The 17891-nt window shown below is 38.7% G+C and overlaps 1 protein-coding gene across 1 annotated transcript; it reads left to right on the top strand.

The window, feature by feature from the left end:
• The first annotated feature begins 4864 nt into the window (after positions 1–4864).
• LOC138335974 (uncharacterized) lies at positions 4865–12540 on the top strand. Its single transcript, XM_069285203.1, is given in 9 exon segments — positions 4865–5507; positions 5828–5918; positions 6579–6756; positions 7186–7274; positions 8191–8828; positions 8831–8983; positions 9298–9437; positions 9755–9942; positions 10617–12540. Coding segments are annotated over 9 exon segments (2646 nt in total). The 5' UTR covers positions 4865–5165; the 3' UTR covers positions 11444–12540.
• The last annotated feature ends 5351 nt before the right edge of the window (positions 12541–17891 follow it).

Here is a 17891-nt window from a genome sequence, read left to right on the forward strand (position 1 = left end):
AAAGATAAAGTCAGTTAGGAAGAAGAGAAAAGATAAGATCCTAAATTTAGTCGCCTTTTACGATCATGTAATAGGGGCAGCAGGTACAATTCTAACGCCCTACCTGCAGGGCCATTGCGGAAAGAAGGCATTTACAGAGGTATGAACATCATACTACTTGATGAAGTTTGGTTGAAATCTTGTTATTTGTGTACGTTCAATTTTATAGCTGTAAAGATCAGCTGATAGCTTGAAAATTCAAACACAAGTTTTAGTCCTATAACGATATGTTATAAGATCCACACTACATATTATGTATGCTTTTTATGTTATAAGTATAAGCGGAACAGTAATCGATGTACTTACAGTTTATTTCGATAGGTACGAAGCTTATTTCGTCCTATGCTTAGTTGAATGTGTTGTTATCGTCAACTTTTGTTTGATTAATTAACGTCCTATTTACAGCTATGGTCATGTAAGGACGGCCTCTCATGTATGCGGTGTGTTACGTGTATGTTGTGCGAGGTGCGTGCCTTAGGAGACTGCGGTATATTCATGTTGTGTCTTCTTGTATAGTGGAACTTTTGCCCTTTTTATAGTGCTATATCACTGAAGCATGCCGCCGAAGACACCAAGCAACACACCCCACCCGGTCACATTATACTGACAACGGGCGAATCAGTAGTCCCACTCCCTGTATGTTGAGCGCTAAGCAGGAGCAGAAACTACCACTTTTATAGACTTTGGTTTTTGTTTGTTTGATTTTTTTGTTTGTTTGTTTGTTTGATTTATTAACGTCCTATTAACAGCTATGGTCATGTAAGGACGGCCTCCAATGTATGCGTTGTGTTGCGTGTATGTTGTGCGAGGTGAGTGTACTGGGAGACTGCGGTATGTTCGTGTTGTGTCTTCTTGTATAGTGGAACTGTTGCCCTTTTTATAGTGCTATTTCAATGAAGCATGCCGCCGAAGACACCAAGCAACACACCCCATCCGGTTACATTATACTGACAACGGACGAACCAGTCGTCCCACTCCCTGTATGCTGAGCGCTAAGCAGGAGCAGTAACTTCCACTTTTATAGACTTTGGTGTGTCTCGGCCAGGGGACAAAACCCAGAGCCTTCCTCACAGGGGCAAACGCTCAACTCAAGGCCAAAAGTGAGGCGGTGCCAAGGGAGGCATTAGGAAAGATAAAGTCAGTTAGGAAGAAGAGAAAAGATAAGATCCTAAATTTAGTCGCCTTTTACGATCATGTAATAGGGGCAGCAGGTACAATTCTAACGCCCTACCTGCAGGGCCATTGCGGAAAGAAGGCATTTACAGAGGTATGAACATCATACTACTTGATGAAGTTTGGTTGAAATCTTGTTATTTGTGTACGTTCAATTTTATAGCTGTAAAGATCAGCTGATAGCTTGAAAATTCAAACACAAGTTTTAGTCCTATAACGATATGTTATAAGATCCACACTACATATTATGTATGCTTTTTATGTTATAAGTATAAGCGGAACAGTAATCGATGTACTTACAGTTTATTTCGATAGGTACGAAGCTTATTTCGTCCTATGCTTAGTTGAATGTGTTGTTATCGTCAACTTTTGTTTGATTAATTAACGTCCTATTTACAGCTATGGTCATGTAAGGACGGCCTCTCATGTATGCGGTGTGTTACGTGTATGTTGTGCGAGGTGCGTGCCTTAGGAGACTGCGGTATATTCATGTTGTGTCTTCTTGTATAGTGGAACTTTTGCCCTTTTTATAGTGCTATATCACTGAAGCATGCCGCCGAAGACACCAAGCAACACACCCCACCCGGTCACATTATACTGACAACGGGCGAATCAGTAGTCCCACTCCCTGTATGTTGAGCGCTAAGCAGGAGCAGAAACTACCACTTTTATAGACTTTGGTTTTTGTTTGTTTGATTTTTTTGTTTGTTTGTTTGTTTGATTTATTAACGTCCTATTAACAGCTATGGTCATGTAAGGACGGCCTCCAATGTATGCGTTGTGTTGCGTGTATGTTGTGCGAGGTGAGTGTACTGGGAGACTGCGGTATGTTCGTGTTGTGTCTTCTTGTATAGTGGAACTGTTGCCCTTTTTATAGTGCTATTTCATGAAGCATGCCGCCGAAGACACCAAGCAACACACCCCACCCGGTCACATTATACTGACAACGGGCGAACCAGTCGTCCCACTCCCTGTATGCTGAACGCTAAGCAGGAGCAGAAACTACCACTTTTATAGACTTTGGTATGTCTCGGCCAGGGGACAGAACCCAGAGCCTTCCTCACAGGGGCGAACGCTCAACTCAAGGCCAAAAGTGAGGCGGTGCCAAGGGAGGCATTAGGAAAGATAAAGTCAGTTAGGAAGAAGAGAAAAGATAAGATCCTAAATTTAGTCGCCTTTTACGATCATGTAATAGGGGCAGCAGGTACAATTCTAACGCCCTACCTGCAGGGCCATTGCGGAAAGAAGGCATTTACAGAGGTATGAACATCATACTACTTGATGAAGTTTGGTTGAAATCTTGTTATTTGTGTACGTTCAATTTTATAGCTGTAAAGATCAGCTGATAGCTTGAAAATTCAAACACAAGTTTTAGTCCTATAACGATATGTTATAAGATCCACACTACATATTATGTATGCTTTTTATGTTATAAGTATAAGCGGAACAGTAATCGATGTACTTACAGTTTTATTTCGATAGGTACGAAGCTTATTTCGTCCTATGCTTAGTTGAATGTGTTGTTATCGTCAACTTTTGTTTGATTAATTAACGTCCTATTTACAGCTATGGTCATGTAAGGACGGCCTCTCATGTATGCGGTGTGTTACGTGTATGTTGTGCGAGGTGCGTGCCTTAGGAGACTGCGGTATATTCATGTTGTGTCTTCTTGTATAGTGGAACTTTTGCCCTTTTTATAGTGCTATATCACTGAAGCATGCCGCCGAAGACACCAAGCAACACACCCCACCCGGTCACATTATACTGACAACGGGCGAATCAGTAGTCCCACTCCCTGTATGTTGAGCGCTAAGCAGGAGCAGAAACTACCACTTTTATAGACTTTGGTTTTTGTTTGTTTGATTTTTTTGTTTGTTTGTTTGTTTGATTTATTAACGTCCTATTAACAGCTATGGTCATGTAAGGACGGCCTCCAATGTATGCGTTGTGTTGCGTGTATGTTGTGCGAGGTGAGTGTACTGGGAGACTGCGGTATGTTCGTGTTGTGTCTTCTTGTATAGTGGAACTGTTGCCCTTTTTATAGTGCTATTTCAATGAAGCATGCCGCCCGAAGACACCAAGCAACACACCCCATCCGGTTACATTATACTGACAACGGACGAACCAGTCGTCCCACTCCCTGTATGCTGAGCGCTAAGCAGGAGCAGTAACTTCCACTTTTATAGACTTTGGTGTGTCTCGGCCAGGGGACAAAACCCAGAGCCTTCCTCACAAGGGCGAACGCTCAACTCGAGGCCAAAAGTGAGGCGGTGCCAAGGGAGGCATTAGGAAACATAAAGTCAGTTAGGAAGAAGAGAAAAGATAAGATCCTAAATTTAGTCGCCTTTTACGATCATGCAATAGGGGCAGCAGGTACATTTCTAACGCCCTACCTGCAGGGCATGTTTGTTTGATTAATTTACGTCCTATTAACAGCTATGGTCATGTAAGGACGGCCTCCCATGTATGCGGTGTGTTGCATGTATGTTGTGCGGGGTGCGTGTTTTTGGGAGACTGCGGTATATTCATGTTGTGTCTTGTATAGTGGAACTGTTGCCCTTTTTATAGTGCTATATCACTGAAGCATATAGACTTTGGTGTGTCTCGGCCAGGGGACAGAACCTAGAGCCTTCCTCACAGGGGCGAACGCTCAACTCAAGGCCAAAAGTGAGGCGGTGCCAAGGGAGGCATTAGGAAGGATAAAGTCAGTTAGGAAGAAGAGAAAAGATAAGATCCTAAATTTAGTCGCCTTTTACGATCATGCAATAGGGGCAGCAGGTACAGTTCTTACGCCCTACCTGCAAGGCCATTATCGTCAACTATGACGAGGTGAAGGTCGACCGGCGTTTGAGCCAAACTAGTAAATTTGGAGTCGTATCCGGCTCTTCTAGATTTTGTATGATTTCCGGAACATTATTGAGTTGGAAATATGTTACAGTTATTGTAAAAACTAATAAGTTAATGATTTTAGTATTTCATTTAGAACTGTATTTATAGTAGTAAGGATTTTTAGTTTCTTGGCGTAACTTGGTTACGATGACAGCTTCCGGTTGCCAGCAACTGCCAAATGACAGCTTCGTGCTGTCACTGGGTTGTCACTGACAGCTGCGTGGCTGTCAATTACAGCTTTGGGTATAAATACCGGGTTTGATGCGCTGGGCAGCCAGTAGTCGTTCGATCGGCACCGGGTTCACCCCAACTATAGTCATATTGAATCGAAATGTACGTAATGGTTATTACTTGGTGTTATCACTAGTAATATATACATAGATTCTACATGTTATTTATTGGATCTGCATCACGATTCGTTTTGCCTTAAGACTTATTTTTAATTGTCTATCTATAAGCCAGTATTAGTTATATTGTTTTATTACATAATTTGTTTATACCAATCTATATATGAAGAAATATAATATTTTTAACTATTACACCGACCGTTCAATAAAACCTTGTTATATTGCACGGTTCGAAGTTATATTGCACGCTTCCATGGAAACGTTAATATTGCACGGTTCGAGATGTTATATTGCACGGCTTTAGGAACACCTCACTGTTGTTGTCTAGTTTTGTAGAAAACTTCCGAGGAATTGCGAGTAACAGTGAGTTACGTTATTATGACGTCACAAAGGTTCACGCTCAATTTCGCGCTGGATTTAAGGATGTTGTAAAGTCAATATCTGTCGTAAGTCTGTCCGTGCCGGATATGAGAGGTCGTAATAAAAAGGGTAGTATAAAAAACATTTTTTAAACTATTATCAACAAATTTTAATTCTAGGTTAGAAAATGTGATGAAAACAAGTAATATTTTATATATATTTATATTTAAATATTTTTCGGCATCTTTTACGACATGCCGCAAACCGGCGCAGCTGTCAAGCAATGTAAACACAGGCCGAGAGAGATCAAGAACGCTCGCTGATATTTTGTAAACATTGACCGCCATACACTCATGCATGGGTAAGATAAGATTGAAGTCTGGCTTTAAAACTCAGAAACAATTGAAAAGGCTGCGTAGTGTTAGCGAGGGTGCCAAATTACGTTTTTATAAGGAACCCGGGGCCGGAGCAGACGACGATCACAAATCGTCTTCACCAGTGATCACTGACCACTCGTACGCTGTACGTGTAGCAGGTGGGGATGGTCAAGAAGAAATATCCAGTTGGAGACATGGGAGACGAGTTGTCGAGCTAGGGGTTTTGGCCGATGGCTTGTCAGCATGCAAGAAGTGTCATCAGCCACTTCATCTATTGAATACCACCTCCATTAACACGTATGGCCTATCTGCTATACTGAAGGTAGGCACAATGTTACAGAGTAAACATATACGGGTCGTATACTATAATTTCCGCTTCCACAGTAAAAATTAGTTAAGATTTCAGTCGAATCCCCCTCATAATATTTCTATACTGGGAATACTAGATGTACTACATCTGTATTTTATCATTGAAAATTTTATAAAATGACCCATGATGCAGAACTGCCAAAAAAAATGTACAGCTGTAAATGTACAAAAATGTAAAAGTTAAAATCAAACTTTTAGCGGTTGATGAGGATACTATTTCAAGTAAAAAAGGTATAATATTTTTTCTTCATATTTTGTTTTCATATCCAACAGGTACAATGCACCTCATGTCAATTCATGAACAATATCCCGACAGGAAAACAACATGGAAGGATCTGGGATGCTAACACAAAACTTGCATCAGGTATTATAATACACCGAATGTATACATATACTAAACAATTTGTATATAAAATACTGTACAAGCATATGTCTGTATACATGTATCGAGAGAATATGTACAATACAATATGCGCAATACTGTACATGCATGTATGGATTCTACATGTGCATGCATGTACATCTGGTACATGTATACATGTAGATCAGGCAAAAAAAAAATACATGTCTGTATCTCAAATTCCGGTTGCGGCCATTATTTTAGAGTGTAAGACACTAAAAAAAATCCTCCCGACCCAATTTTTTTGCCAATGTAACCCTAAACAGACATTTTTTTTTTGGCCTGATATATCTTTATGCATGTACAGTGTATGATTTTTACATAATTGTATGTCTGTGTCTGATAAAAAGTCTTTCCACATATGTGCACTGTTAATTTTCCCAACTGAATGCGATCTGCAGATAAATGATTGTTTTCACTTTATTGCACGATTTAATTTGTTATAAATCTGGCTGCTGAAAAATACCCAAGGTGAGGAATTTTTTGGTTATTGGTTATTTTAACATTGTTTGACCATTGATTTTAGAAATACTTTTTGATGAACGCATGTTCATAATCTTGTATTACAATGCAAAGATTATGAACTACACACAGAACTATAATAATAACTATTTTCTTTTTCAGCAATGATTAATGCTGGTGTAGGAGGAAGACAGATTAATAGTATTCTTACGTCACTCAACATACCACCCGTTAGTGAACCAACGTTAAGATCCCGTCAAAAAGAAATTGGACCAGTAATTGAGCTTGTGGCAGAGGATTCCATAGAAAATTCTATCGCTGAAGAGATCAGATTGACTGAGTATGTTGAAATAACAATATCTTTTCCTGCCTGTATAAGCAATTTGTTCAACTATTAGTATTATTAGTAAGTTGATCATTGCGCTTGATATCAGGGTCTACTGTACATGTTAATCTTGGGGCTGATAAATAACATTGCTCGCAATCAAATAAAGCAAATATTTACCCTTCAGGAAGATAAATTTCCCATTAAATGATTTGTCTAGTTTTGTTTCTGAAAATAAAATTTTGTTAAGAAAATAGTAATTTTGTTGACACAGCCATGTAATACAACTTCAGATGACATGAGTGTATACATATATTGCTTGGGACAAACTAGTAGTATATATATATACTCTCGTAGGTACACTGTACATTGTATAAGAAAAATGGGCATACTAATGAGCTAGGTAACTATAAATTGAACAATCATGTATGATTTGTCTTACAGGGAAAACAGTGGTGATGGAAGGCTTACAGTCAGTGTGGATGGAGCGTGGCAAAAGAGAGGAAGTGGTAGATCCTTTGACAGTTTATCCGGTTTGTAATTATATGCATTTTAAGTTTTAAGCATTTGTGTGTGTATCAATTTAGAAGAAGCCAGACCACTGATTAAACTCATCCTTTTGTTCGTACGTCCTTCTGTCCATTAACAATTCTTATTACTGTTATTTCTCAGAAAATCTGAAGGGATCTGTCTCAGATTTCATATGTAGGTTTCCCTAGGACCTTAAGTTTGGCATGTGGCATTTTGGGACTGATCTATCAACAAGATGGCCGAAAGGCAGCCATCTTAGATTTTGATATTTAAAGTTCTTTGGTGGGTGCCAAGATCCCTCAAGGATAGCTTGTTTATGTTAAATTATTGAAATATACCAAACAAAGCTGAGTGTACCCCAAATAAAGCATAAAGTGGTTTAATTACAATGAAGCGGTTTATTTAAACATTAAACATTATATGGTCTGTATATATACATTATAGATACCAGATCTGTATGTAACGGTAGATATTTCCATTATGTAACCTAACCAAGCACAGTTGGCATCCATCAGTCTATAAACTCCTATCTGCTTATTTTGACTTTACAAATGTCGTGTCAGCAATCACAGGAGATGACTGTTAAAATGGCTGTCCTGTATTCGACGACAATAAATTCTTTATTCGTTATAAATTGATGAAAAATCTCCTAAAATTGTTATTAAATGTAAATATAAGCATTGAGCGTCTTTCAGTTGGCATTCATAGCCAAAATGAATGCTAACTGGACAGAGGCAAATTCAACATGAAGTGCTAGCGTGCACCATAGAATTTCCCTCTGTGCATTTATATTGCCTATGAATGCCAACTGGAAAGACGCTCAATGCTTAATTATAAGTGTCCACGTAAGCATTAGTGATGTCATAATGATCACATGTTTGATTACATTATATATATCAGATATATCTTATATTTCAGGTCACTGTTCTATGATTGGTGCACAAACTGGCAAAGTAGTCGGATACAGCGTACGCAGCAAGTTTTGCAAGATGTGTGATGTTTCAAGCAAACAGGGCCAAGTCTCGAAATCCCACGATTGTCGATGTAACTGGGATGGCAGTAGTAAGTCTATGGAATCTGACATGGTGATAGAGATGGTTACTAAACATCACAAGGCAGGACATGAGATATCTACTATAATAGCTGATGATGACACTACAACCTTTCAGCGGTTAAACAAATCACTTCAAACTGATTTCACCAAGAAATCAGACTGTAATCATGTCAGGAAAAACATTACTTCACAACTGTACAAACTTCAGGTTAAGCATAAATCACTGACAAGTAAAGTGATTAAATACATACAAAAGTGTATTAATTACATGCTCAGCCAGAATCAGGGAAATTCCAAGGGAATTAGCAAAGGCTTTGATGTCATAATTAAACATGTGTTTGGAAATCATTCTGAATGTGACCCGAACTGGTGCTCCCATAGAGAAAACCCAAACAAAAAGTACAGAGCTTTGCCTTATGGCCAACAGTTGAAAGACCAGGGATTGCAATCATCTTTGACTGCACTATTTGATACACTGAAACATCAAAGTGACAAACTATCTACACATTGGGAAGCACTCAGGGAAACGAGTCCTTCAATAAAACAGTGGCATCGAAGGCACCTAAAGCACATTTCTATAGTGGAACAGCCAGTCTTAATCACAGAGTTGCAGCTAGTGTGGCACACAAGAATATTGGACATTCCTATGTAACCAATGTGAGTAAATTTAATTCCTTTAATTTCCATGGCCCCTAATTGTATCGCTTAATTCTGTTGGTGAATATATTTTACAAAAACAATCAAACAACATTTATTTTTTTTAGGCATTTTATTTAGCAGATAATTTGATTGAAAATTCTGTGATCAGTGGAGAAATATGGCCTCAGAATTCCTGCGAGTGATATCCTAATTAAAAATGACTACCAGGTAAAAAACTGAACATTAGTGATTAGCTTATCTTCATGTATGTGTGTCTGAAATGAATAGATTCGTGAAATATTACAGTTCTTGTATGTAATTTGTAATCACAGACACATAGACAAGTTGGATTGTCACCTGGTGGACACACTTTTAAACTTGCCTGTCTGCGGGATCTTCAAGCACGAAAACGTAAGGCATGTAGCATCACAAGAAAAGCCAAAATACGACGCCTAGAGTTGCATGCAAGAAGGTATGATATATTTTATAATACAAAATAATTCTGCATTTGAAAATGGAATAGAGCTTATAGATATTTGAATTATTGTATTTGAATTTCATAAATGGATTTAGTTTAATGATTCTTTACATTTTACTTAACTCTGTAAAGAAGTTTAAAATGGGAAATTATTATGTAAATTTAATGTCAAGGTAATTACTAAAATGATGGTGAAACTTCATCAGATTACTACAATTCTCCTTATAATGGCAGTCACTTTGACATGAAGTAACTGGTTGTGCAATTTTACTTTATTATATATGTTGGTATTTTGTTTTCATTTTTAACAGGATCCAGGCCAATACAACAAAAGAGATTAGAGAAGGTACCTCATATTCCTCTTGTATAGATACAACGGACATACCAGTTGATTCCATTCAGGAAATTCCTAATCCAGAACCTTTGCCTAGTCTCAATACCTCGCCAATACCACAAAAGTCCAAACAAGTTTACTTTGACCTGGAAAGTACAGGGTTAGGTAAGTTTCTATAGCAGATATATATTCCGTTATTAGTCCTCTGCCGGTGAAACAAGATGGACTATAATTTTTGTCCCCATCAATCTGTCTATCCGGCCATTTCTCCATCTGTATGTCAGGATGTGTTTTCATTTCACAAATTTTACTTTACAGACGATAACTTGGTGGTCACATAGGTGGTGATGCAGCTTGGGATTTTTTTATGTGTTATCTGGTAAAAATAATAACTTGCCATCTATAGATTAGAAAATGTAATCGACGACAAGGGATATCTGTTGCTTGCAACACTTACTATTAGCTTGTTCCATATTCATACTCTCACTAGTATCGGCTCATCCTCCAATTCATCTAGCTATCCATTGATGCACTTGGTTAACTTTGCTCAGTCTAAATAAGATCTCTCAGAAATTTTGCAGGAATAATCTTTTTAATCGCAGGAGTTTGGCACAATATCTGAGGAGGCAAGGTTTTTTATTTACCATAATAGAGTTTGTTTGCCCCTCATATATTGTGACAATCTCCAGTGCATCAAATATAGAGATTACAGTACATGTATATTCCCTTCAAAAATGAGTTTTTATTTTAGCCACTAACAAGAAATCCGATACACATCCAATGAACAATTTTTTTATTATTAAGCAATTGCAAGTAATGTTTCCCGATATCTTTTACAGCTAGAACTTCCCATATCACGCAAGTGGCAGCAGTGTGCGAAGATGATAAATTTAGCACATACGTAACTCCAGGTACAGCTATATCCCCTGCTGCCTCCTCAGTCACTGGTTTGACATGTAGGAATGGAAAGTTGTTTAAAGGAGGTCATCTTATTGATTCTGTATCAGTGTCCAAAGCTTTAGAAGATCTTATAGCCTTCTTGAAGCAATATCCACCTCCATTGTACCTTGTTGGACACAATATCAAGACATTTGACTGTCCCCTCCTAATGAATGCTTTGGAGTCTGTGGGTAAACAAGAAGAGTTTCTGGGCTGTGTATCAGGGTTCCTGGACACGAAAATACTCTTTAGGACGGGGATGCCTGGATTAAAGTCTTACTCCCAGCCAAATCTTGTGAAACATGTCACTGGAAGTTCAGACTACAATGCACATGATGCATTAGCAGATGTGCTTTCACTGCAAACTCTTGTTTTAGAGAGCAAACTAAATGTTTTTGATAGTGCCTATGAAAATGCTACCTTCTCTACAGAATATGTGAAAGAGATGCACAGATATTCTAAAAGAGTGCGGGCAAACCTGCCTTCTTTACAACCCTTGATAGACAGAAAGATCTTGAGTGAATCTATGGCAAGGAAAGTAGCAGGCAGTGGTTTGAATTGTAGTTGCCTGGCATTAGCGTACAGAAGAAATGGAGTTGATGGCATAAGGAAAGTGTTTGGAGAGAAGTGTGGTATGAAAGGTGTAAGAGTGACAAAGTCATCTAAAATTGTTAGCACTGTCGGGGATTACTTTTCACAATTGCAAATTTGTGTGAGTGAAATGTAAAAGTTTGATGTTTACAACTTTTATCTGCAGTGTTAGATCTGTATCATATCTTTGACACATTACTGACCTTGTATTGTTGTTGAGCAACTACAATTGTTGCTACATGTAGCTGGTGTTTGATCTTTGTTCCAACTTCTAGCTTTCTTAGTCTTTAGCATTCTAATGCATGTATATGTAGTCCCAGGGACCTGGCTCGAATTTGTAACCAGCAGTATATATACATGTATATAGTAATGGTATAGTATTATATTATAGTTTTAAGCATTGATGTCACTTTTATTAATTTCAGTGGGACATGAAAGAATTTTTTCTTGTAAACGATGAATCAGCCTATCAAGCCATTTTCTAAAGACAATATACAGTACTGTTCATTTTGTAACCTACTAGGTAATATATAGCTTACACCATGTTCTGTTGTGACATTATTGATTGGATGTATTGTTATAAAATTGATCTTGTATAAATAGAATAAGCAGACAAAACTTGTTAGGTACGAACGTCAGTTGTTTGACCATTTATTTTGATGTTTAAAAATTAATGTAAGACTACTTTGCTTTCACTATGGGAAATAAGAGAACAAGGGAGATAACTCTCAAACTTGAACAATGCGAAGAAAACACTTGAATAGCTGATTTGTTCATACAGTAATTTTAAAATCAATTATTTTTTATTGTTCATAGCATTTTAACAACAATTTTGAACCCTTTCTTTATTCCTTATATGAAAATAGATATGCAAAAATGAAGAAACTGGGTGAAAAAATGGATTTGAAATGGGGGTAGGGTGGGGGGTAGGTAAATTAATGTTGGAATATCTCAAAATTTTCATCAGCGACCTATCATTATTTTTTCAAATTTTGATTGTTGAAGGTTAATTGTTTAATTTGACAGAGTTTAAGAAAAAGTTAAATATTATAAATATTTTTTTTTTTATGATTTAGTCTAGATTTTGCAGGCATGGAAGTGAAATCTCTAGTTTAAATGAGGATGGAGTGAAAGGCTAAAATTATGATATATTAGATAATGAATGCTAATATTTCTTGTTTTTATTTTGTAAAAGTATGAAAGTTATGACAGTAAAACCAATGTTATATGTGATTTTATTATTTTTTTATTTTTTTTTTAACATTGTCATTAAACATGTGTTTTTCAAGGGATTCAGATTTGAAGGTGGTATCACATTACATGCCATTTTCAAAGTGCTCTAGAGCAAAAACAAGCACAGCAACATATTGTTTTCTTTCCAGAATTGAATCGGGCATCATCTCCTCTCTCTGAATAACCATGGTAGAGCAAAAGTTAAATATTCCAAAATTTTGACCTCTGACTTTCATACATCCTTAAATGATCAATTACTTATATTATTTATTATTCCTAGTGAGAGTTTCTAAACTTTCTGTTACTTTATATTTATTGTGAATTTATCTGTGGATGGATTGAGGTTCGAACTCTTAAATTATTTGCCAGTTAAAGTTGTTCTTTGAACTTCACCTATTTCATGAGGTTGCTATTCTATTGCATATTGTAAGTTAACTCTGATGATTTCTTAATAATAGCATTTATACTTAACAAGAGCTGTTGGAGAACAGCAAAGCTCGCCTATTCAGAAGAAGTTGATGTTCAAGTATTCAAATCATAAACATTTAATAAATAGAAACTTGCTCAAAAACTTCAACGTGAAATGGGACGCCGACGCCGGGGTGACAACATTGGCTCCCCCATTCTTCGAATAGGCGAGCTAAAAACGGGCCTTTGTTATTCATTGATATTATAATAATGACTACTACTCAGACTATAATCTAACTGAGAAACCCATCGTCCAAAAGACAGCTGTACTCCGGAGACGCCAGGATTATTTGTACGTGACATTCCAGATAGTCTGCGACTACCACATTCGTTATACTGACGAAGGGACCCTACAAAAGGACCGGAGGCGGAAATCGTTACAATATGTTTCCATTAGGCACGAAAAAAAACAAGAAAAGCAACTTGAACTAGCAAGGTGGCTTTGAGAGCACAGAGGCACCAGCTGACAAAAGAATGTATTGTACTCAACCTGCTAAAAGTACTGCCGTGTACATCTGCGACGTGAGTTCCGAAGCGATTTTCACTGTTCAATTGCAATTTCCCGTGACACCAAACTACCATCCGTGACGACACCCGTGACACCAAACTACCATCCGTGATGACACTTTATTTACGTTACTTATTATAACATCAAAAGCTGTTTTTGAGCATTATAATTGGGAAAAAAACTTACCTTAATATTTTGGCCCTGCAGGTAGGGCGTTAGAATTGTACCTGCTGCCCCTATTGCATGATCGTAAAAGGCGACTAAATTTAGGATCTTATCTTTTCTCTTCTTCTTAACCGACTTTATCCTTCCTAATGCCTCCCTTGGCACCGCCTCACTTTTGGCCTTGAGTTGAGCGTTCGCCCCTGTGAGGAAGGCTCTGGGTTCTGTCCCCTGGCCGAGACACACCAAAGTCTATAAAAGTGGTAGTTTCTGCTCCTGCTTAGCGTTCAGCATACAGGGAGTGGGACGACTGGTTCGCCCGTTGTCAGTATAATGTGACCGGGTGGGGTGTGTTGCTTGGTGTCTTCGGCGGCATGCTTCAGTGATATAGCACTATAAAAAGGGCAAGAGTTCCACTATACAAGAAGACACAACACGAACATACCGCAGTCTCCCAGTACACTCACCTCGCACAACATACACGCAACACACCGCATACATGGGAGGCCGTCCTTACATGACCATAGCTGTTAATAGGACGTTAATAAATCAAACAAACAAACAAACAAACCTTAATATTTAGTAAGGTTTCCTTTCATACGCTTGTTTATTTGTTTGATTAATTACCGTCCTATTAACAGCTATGGTCATGTAAGGACGGCCTCCCATGTATGCGGTGTGTTGCGTGTATGTTGTGCGAGGTGTGTTTTGGGAGACTGCGGTATATTCATGTTGTGTCTTCGTATATAGTGGAACTATTGCCTTTTTTATAGTGCTATATCACTGAAGCATGCCGCAAAAGACACCAAGCAACACACCCCACCCGGTCACATTATACTGAGATACGTATCACTTCTTTTAATGATCGCCTAAAACACGGAATGAGACGATACGATACGGAACAGGAGTATACTAAATTACGGAACAAGATACGGAACACGATACACACGAATACGATGCATGTACAATCAGTGTTTGTCAGTAAAAGAACAAGCCAAATTTTCGACTTAATACCTATAAACATTTATTCATGATGATTTCTTTTTCACACATTCAAGACAAAATTGTCCTTCTTTTGAGCCTCCTCGTCGGTCATACCGATACATGCAGGATGAAACTCATTGTCGCAACCATCACCCAACACGTACAGTGTGTGGGTATCTGGCATTTTACAAGTGCAGAACAGTTCAATATGATGTACATGTACATGTTTACATCGTTTCCCATTGCATGGATGTAATGATGGAAATGGTCGGAATTCTTTGTTTTCCAAACAATTAAACAAATGCTAATGCATCTTCTTTCTGTCGGATCGCTGTTTGACAACATCGAGTCCAAACGCAAGCGATACCATATTAGCGATTGCGTATAGGCCATAGTCATACCCGTTGTTCTGTGGGAAAACGTTGAGCATCTTCACCTGTATTTCCCGTTCTGGTGGGTGTATCATGTATTTCCCGTTCTGGTGGGTGTATCCTGTATTTCCCGTTCTGGTGGGTGTATCCTGTATTTCCCGTTCTGGTGGGTGTATTAAACTGCATAAGGCCATTGTTTGAATCTTTGCGATATCGTTGAAAGCGGAGTCACAAACAGCTATTTCTGCTGACTGACAGTTGATGTTAGTAACTGTGAGCCAGTGTGAACCCCCAGTCTCCGGAGATCGATTGAGTATTTGTATGAAGGGTAATTTATGTTTTTTGAAGTCCAGTTGCACTGCTAACGATGAAGATTCAAATACTTCTATGTTCGGAAACTGATTTTCAACGATGGACATCGCAGCATCTATGATTGTTTCATTAAGCCAGCCAAAGGGATTGATAATCAGATTTCTGTCAGTGATATTGATGTTTTCATGAAGAATAGTTTTGTCAGCAGCGATCCAAACTTCTTTGCTATATTCTATGTCCCTAACTAACGACTTATCAACCTCGCTTCCCCTGCAGGTAGGGCGTAAGAATTGTACCTGCTGCCCCTATTCCATGATCGTAAAAGGCGACTAAATTTAGGATCTTATCTTTTCTCTTCTCCCTAACTGACTTTATCTTTCCTAATGCCTCCCTTGACACCGCCTCACTTTTGGCCTTGAGTTGAGCGTTCCCCCCTGTGAGGAAGGCTCTGGGTTCTGTCCCCTGGCCGAGACACACCAAAGTCTATAAAAGTGGTAGTTTCTGCTCCTGCTTAGCGCTCAGCACACAGGGACTGGGACGACTGGTTCGCCCGTTGTCAGTATAATGTGACCGGGTGGAGTGTGTTGCTTGGTGTCTTCGGCGGCATGCTTCAGTGATATAGCACTATAAAAAGGGCAAGAGTTCCACTATACAAGAAGACACAACATGAATATACCGCAGTCTCCCAAAACACGCACCTTGCACAACATACACGCAGCACACCGCATACATGGGAGGCCGTCCTTACATGACCATAGCTGTTAATAGGACGTTAATGAAACAAACAAACAAACAAAAATCAACCTCGTCTATCTGTATCGCGATCAGTATCCATCTGTATCAGGACGGCATCTGCAACATCCGAAATGACAAAAGTATTGTGTCAATAGGCACCCCCTTCCAGTGCTGAAGATCTTTCAGCAATGTGTTAACTTTGAGAAGCATTGGTGGTGATTCCAGAGTATGGGTCGAAAAGATCTAGATTATACATCTCCCATTTTCCGAACGCGTCTGCACGGGGCTTTAATGTGGAATCAAAGTATTCAGCAAATGGTCGACTCCACATTGGCTTTACCTCCAATAATCGATCTTCGTACTCTTCTTTTGTGTCGCTTGAAAACAAATTCTTCACCGCATCCATGTAAACTTTCTTATCGACATGGTACATTTGGTAGAGTTTTTCAATAGCATTTATAATGCCTCTCCCTTCATCGGTTTGTTTGTTTGATTATTTAATGTCCTATTAACAGCCAGGGTCATGTAAGGACGGCCTCCCATGTATGCGGTGTGTTGCGTGCGAGGTGCGTGTTTTGGGAGACTGTGGTATATTTGTGTTGTGTTTTCTTGTATAGTGGAATTGTTACCCTTTTTGTAGTGCTATATCACTGAAGCATGCCACCAAAGACACCAAGCGACACACCCCACCCGGTCACATTATACTGACAACGGGCGAACCAGTCGTCCCACTCTCGTTATGCTGAGCGCTAAGTAGGAGTAGAAACTACCACTTTTATAGACTTTGGTGTGTCTCGGCCAGGGGACTGAACCCAGAGCCTTCCTCACAGGAGCGAACGCTCAACTCCAGGCCAAAAATGAGGCGGTGCCAAGGGAGGCATTAGGAAAGATAAAATCAGTTGAGAAGAGGAGAAAAGATAAGATCCTAAATTTAGTCGCCTTTCACGATCATGCGATAGGGGCAGCAGGTACTGGCTTTCATGTCAACATTTTCAATTTTTCTTTTAGCAATTCAAAGAATACAACATGGTGTTTTTCTCATTTTCTCTCAAGAATACTGCTGGGACCACTGATTTCTCTTTGAAAATGATATGATGGAATAGTATCGGCGATACATAGAATTCTCCCAGAGAAAATGTTGTATCATAGGACAAAAGCTGCCCATTGCCAGGTATATGAAGAAGATTATCAAGTTCCTATATTAAGCCTTTTTTACGACATACAGCTAATAAATCCGGAAAAGTTCTTATTTCCCAAACGAATCCATCTTCCGAATAGGCCAACTCATGTAAGTTGTATAAGGCATCACGTGGTAAACGTTTCTCATTGTGAATTTTGTATCGCAGATTTTGAAGTTGTTTCGTGGTAACTCAGCGATACTAGCGGCTTTTGGTTCTGCTAGTTTCTTTGTAAAGTTTTTGTGTATCTTTATATTGTACTGTTTCCTTTAAAGTGTTCATCACACTTTTCTTTGTGCCGAAGAAAACTTTCTTTTTCTCTACAGCTGTATTCCAATGAGCCCTTGGAACACTCTTGGTATGGTCGCCTATGTAATGTATTAACGTTGGTTGTATTCCTTCACCCAAACGCTGATAAACTTCATTTTTAAATTCTTTTGATTTTCCATCCTCTGTTACCAAGTAAAAGTATGTTTCCTTATACTAGAGGTTTCTTTCTGGGCAGTTTGGCACTTCCTTCATTTGACTATCTGTGTCCATCAGCACGCCAATCGTTCACTTCGGCCTGTGTATTGGCTCTAAATACATAACAATAACCTCCGTGTGGACGGAAAGAAACGTTTCCTTCATATT

The sequence above is a fragment of the Argopecten irradians genome, chromosome 12 (genome assembly GCF_041381155.1).
Source record: "Argopecten irradians isolate NY chromosome 12, Ai_NY, whole genome shotgun sequence".
NCBI lineage: Eukaryota > Metazoa > Mollusca > Bivalvia > Pectinida > Pectinidae > Argopecten > Argopecten irradians.